The sequence below is a fragment of the Carlito syrichta genome, unplaced genomic scaffold (assembly GCF_000164805.1).
Source record: "Carlito syrichta isolate Samal-C Ts95f unplaced genomic scaffold, Tarsius_syrichta-2.0.1 Scaffold302044, whole genome shotgun sequence".
Classification (NCBI taxonomy): domain Eukaryota; kingdom Metazoa; phylum Chordata; class Mammalia; order Primates; family Tarsiidae; genus Carlito; species Carlito syrichta.
The window spans coordinates 31980-36992 of record NW_007246140.1 but is presented as its reverse complement, the minus strand read 5'-3'; the positions used below and the strand labels follow the sequence as shown (position 1 = coordinate 36992).

At 46.2% G+C, this 5013-nt stretch overlaps 1 protein-coding gene across 2 annotated transcripts; it reads right to left on the bottom strand.

Moving 5' to 3' along the window:
- Positions 1–2161: 2161 nt before the first annotated feature.
- Positions 2162–4078, bottom strand: LOC103258260 (actin-like). Of its 2 annotated transcripts, XM_021711314.1 has the most exons (2): positions 3193–4078; positions 2162–3147 (listed from the first exon to the last, which is right to left on the bottom strand). In XM_021711314.1, exons 1-2 carry the CDS (start codon positions 3878–3880, stop codon positions 2846–2848), a joined length of 990 nt encoding a protein of 329 aa, XP_021566989.1. In that variant the 5' UTR covers positions 3881–4078; the 3' UTR covers positions 2162–2845. The 2 variants fall into 2 exon arrangements, with proteins under 2 accessions (XP_021566989.1, XP_021566988.1); XM_021711313.1 differs by having other exon boundaries at positions 2162–4078.
- Positions 4079–5013: the final 935 nt, after the last annotated feature.

Sequence of the window (5013 nt, the reverse complement as noted above, 5' to 3'; positions counted from 1 at the left end):
AGAAGCAAAACCTCAATTTCTCAACCAACTCATCTTCAACAAAGCCCCCACCACCTACCACTGGGGAGAGGAGTACCTATTTAGTAAATGGTGCTGGGAAAACTGGGTGACCACATGCAGAAGATTGAAACAGTACCCCTATCTATCCCTAAGCACAAAGGTTAACTCCAAATGGATCAGAGACCTAAATGTAAAACCTCAAACCATAAGAACCTTAGAAAAGGAAGGAAATACCCTCATGGAAATCGGAACTGGCATCCAATTCCTGAACAAAACCCAAAACCCACAGGTCATAAGAGAGAAGATAGACAAGTGGGACCTTATTAAACTGACAAGCTTCTGCAAAGCCAAAGAAACCATCAAGAGAGCAGGGAGACAGCCTACAGACTGGAAAAATATTTGCCAACTCCAGGTCTGACAAAGGCTTAACATCCTGGATCTACAAGGAACTCAAACGTGCTGAAAAGATAAAAACAAACCACCCCATTACCAAATGGGCAAAAGATATGAACAGACACTTCACAAAAGAAGACATCCGAGTAGCCAACAAACACATGAAGAATTGCTCAACCTCACTAATCACCAGGGAGATGTAAATCAAAACCACACTGAGGTACCACCTAACTCCAGTCAGAATGGCAATTACCAACAACTCAAAAAATAACAGCTGCTGGAGAGGGTGTGGTGAAAAGGGAACACTTCTACACTGTTGGTGGGTGTGTAAACTAGTACAACCTCTGTGGAAAGCAGTGTGGTGATTCCTAAAAGCTCTAAAAATTGGCCTTCCATATGACCCTGCAATCCCCCTACTGGGAATATACCCTGAAGAACTCAAATCACTCTATAAAAAGATACCTGCACACGTATGTTTATCGCAGCGTTGTTCACAATAGCAAGAACCTGGAAACAACCATGCTGCCCATCAAAAGAAGACTGGATTAAAAAATGTGGTACATATACACAATGGAATACTACGCAGCCATAAAAAAGAGCAAAATCATGAATTTCACAGCAACCTGGATGGAACTAGAGTGTATAATACTGAGTGACCTCTCACAGAAACAAAGATCCGATTATCACAAGTTCTCACTCATATAATGGACCCTGAACATCCAATGTAATACTATAAGAAAATGACTGACAGTACTGGGAAACTATGGAGGGGGAAGGGGGGCTTAACAGTCGCAAATATCTGTCTGGGGATGGGGAAACACCTCTTATCAACAGGGTGCCTGAATGAAATGTAATTGTACACCTAACCCTTAACAGTACCCCACAAAATCATAATAAAAAATATTGATTAAATAAAAAACAACCTTAGAAAATGCAGGAAACATCCTTTTTATTTTACTAAGACTATGTTGTATGGCAGATTAGGAGAATATTTTAGTGTTTTCTGATAACTTTTTATATTCTCTGAAATACCTTTGCATTTATTTTCTTGTATGATCCTGTTAGCCAAAATGAGTGGCTGGGGCAAGAGTCTCAGTTCATCAAGGTTAATCAAGCCATTGCTTAAAGGCACACCCAGGAGAGCTGAGTCACAGACATGCCAGTGGCTGGTGTTACCTAAAGAGAGCTTCAGGAGGTTTGGCGTTTACAAATTTCCTTAAAGGGGGAGGGGGAAGACATGTAGGAAGAAGTTAGCAGGTGGAGGAATGATTGATCTCATCTTGCCTGTGTTCTGTACCTGGGCAGATAAGTATTATCAGTGTGAAATCTCACAGACTTCAGTTTTAGGAGTTAGACGTGGATTGCAGACCCAAAGTTACAGTGGACTTGTCCTTGTTTTATAGGAGAATATACATCTTGAGAGGTTTGAGACCTGCAAAGAACAATTGGTGAGGGCAGTCCTCTGGAGATACCTGAAGCCGTTTGCCTTTCTGTGAGTGTATGGCTAACTATAATGCTTTGATACTAGGTTGTGAAGTAACAGCTATTTATTTGGGGAAAAGCATGGTGATGTTGCATGACTTAGTCTTCAGGCATAACTTTCCCTTTAGTAAAATGAGTTTGGGGGTCCTGAGATTTTTCAAATTTCCCTTTCTAATCTTCCCCACAAAGGTGGAAAAGCAGGCAGACACAATTATATATTTACTTATATCATACTTATATCAGGGTCTGATTTGGAGACTCATTTCTTTTTTTTTTTTTTTTTCAGTTTACTGCAGCACTTTATTTTTCCTTACACAATGACGTGTTGCTGGGGCCTAATGTTCTCACATAACAGTAGAAAACCAAAATCTGCTGTCATCTCTTAAAGAATTAAGAATTGCGTACAAAAACCTTACATAAATTAAAAGGATGAATAAATTTACAGGTGTAAATGCAAACCGCTTCCAACTCAAGGCAAGTAACAACCCATGGTGTTCTGGCAGGAAAACAGTTAGGAAACTGGGTCCTAAGGCTGGGACCTTTCCAACCCTGTTAGACCAACTGGCAAGACAGAAATGACAACTTGTTCGGCTCTTGCCAATCTCTAGAGAAATCCTGGAATACTCAGCTCTGACACATTAATACCCTGCACAGATCAAGACTCTTGGTCAGGCAGATTCACAGATCACAGACTTCTCTTCCATAAGCATGGTCTCACCTCAGCCATGAAGTGACTGAGCCACATGTGTACTAAGGGTTTAAACCAAAGATATGTACAGGGTATTAAACAAATACCAAGGGAACAGTTAACTTGAATACAAGGTCAAAAATCAGCAACAAGTTCTACGATCTAGTGCTGATATCATACAAGCTTCAAGGACAAATTTCTTTTCAAAGGCTTATTCCAGTTTCGTGAGGCTAGCATGAGGTGTATACATTTTCCAGGGCAAATTTATACTTATGAATTAACTCATGCATCAAATGCTACGTATCTGCTCACAGTCCGTTTAGAAGCATTTGTGGTGGACGATGGAGGGGCCCGACTCATCGTCCTCCTGCTTGCAATCCACATCTGCTGGAAGGTGGACAGAGAGGCCAGGATGGAGCCAGCGATCCACACGGAGTACTTGCGCTCAGGGGGAGCAATGATCTTGATCTTCATGGTGCTGGGAGCCAGGACAGTGATCTCTTTCTGCATCCTGTCAGCAATACCCGGGTACATGGTGGTGTCACCAGACAGCACTGTGTTAGCGTACAGGTCCTTGCGGATGTCTACGTCACACTTCATGATGGAGTTGAAGGTGGTCTCGTGGATGCCACAGGATTCCATGCCCAGGAAGGAGGGTTGAAACAGCGCCTCTGGACACCGGAACCGCTCATTGCCAATGGTGATCACCTGGCCATCAGGCAGCTCGTAGCTCTTCTCCAGGGAGGAAGAGGATGCGGCGGTGGCCATCTCCTGCTCGAAGTCCAGGGCAACGTAGCACAGCTTCTCCTTGATGTCACGCACAATCTCCCGCTCAGCTGTGGTGGTGAAGCTGTAGCCACGCTCTGTGAGGATCTTCATGAGGTAGTCTGTCAGGTCCCGGCCAGCCAGGTCCAGACGCAGGATGGCATGGGGAATGGTGTAGCCCTTGTAGATGGGCACCGTGTGGGCGACCCCGTCTCCAGAGTCCATGACAATACCAGTGGTACGACCAGACGTATACAGGGAGAGCACGGCCTGGATGGCCACATACATGGCCGGGGTGTTGAAGGTCTCAAACATGATCTGAGTCATCTTCTCTCTGTTGGTCTTAGGGTTCAGGGGGGCCTTGGTCAACAACACTGGGTACTCCTCGGGAGCCACACACAGTTCGTTGTAGAACGTGTGGTGCCAGATATTCTCCATATCGTCCCAGTTGGTGACGATGCCATGCTTGATGGGATACTTCAGGGTCAGGATGCCTCGCTTGCTCTGGGCCTCGTCGCCCACGTAAGAGTCCTTCTGACCCATGCCCACCATAACGCCCTGGTGTCGGGGACGCCCGACGATGGAGGGGAACACGGTTCAGGGGGCGTCATCCCCGGCAAAGCCAGCTTTGCACATGCCGGAACCATTGTCAATGACAAGCGCGGCGATTTCTTCTTCCATTGCGATCGGCGGAGATGCGGGGCAGCGGGGCCACAAGAGAACACAGAGCGCGGGTCAGCGGCAGCGAGTGAGACTCCATTTCTTTGCAAGAGGTTTCATGGCTGGTGACTGGCAGAATTGTCCCCAGGACGAAGATTCAGGCTCCTAAGCTTGTCATCTTTGGCACAGCTCAAGCCCTGCAGTCTGCTTGCACAGTGAGAGTTCAGAGGGAGTCTCCCAGTTCTCATCTCCCGGCCTGAAGCCCAGGTGGAAAGATGTGGGAGAGGGTAGAGCATGTCTTCTGAGTGCCTTCCCCTCACAGTTTGCCAGCAATCTCTGAATCTCAGGTTTGGTGGTCTCCCTGTGTTTAGCCTGGCCCCCTGTGGGATTTCCACAAGGCATCCCTGGGAGCACACAGCCAGACCACTTCACTCCCCCACCCCACACCCCTAGGAGCTCACCTTTCACTCAAGGCAAAACCACATAGGTACTGCCAAGCCCTAGACCTTGGCCCAGTCCCTCTCCCATCTTGTCCTTTCCTGTTGTCCTCTCATGCAGGGGGCTCATTAGGCTCCTGCCTCGCTCTTCCCCTTGGGGCCCTTAGAACATTCAAGGCACATTCCTGCATGAGGGCATTTGCACCTGCTGTTTCTTCAGCCTAGAATAGTCTCTGCCCACGTATCTTCAGGGCTTTCTTCCGTACCTCACTCAAGTCTTATCTCACTGCAGCCATGCTGACAATGTATTCAAAGTTGCAACCCTTGCTCTTTCCCCTCCCTGTATGATGTATCTTTGTAGAAACTGTACCTGCTCATCTGTGTAATAATTTACTGTTTGGGTTGATGTCTGTCACTTCTTACAGGAAAACAGCATCTTTGAGTATCCTCAAAAGCCTCACTTGTTTTAGCCCTACTGTTTCTCCAGTCCCTAGAGTAGCAGATTTTTAGTAATTGGAAGAATATTGATTAAAATACGAATGAAATGTTGCCGAGTGCGATGGCTCATGCCTATAATTTCAGCACTTT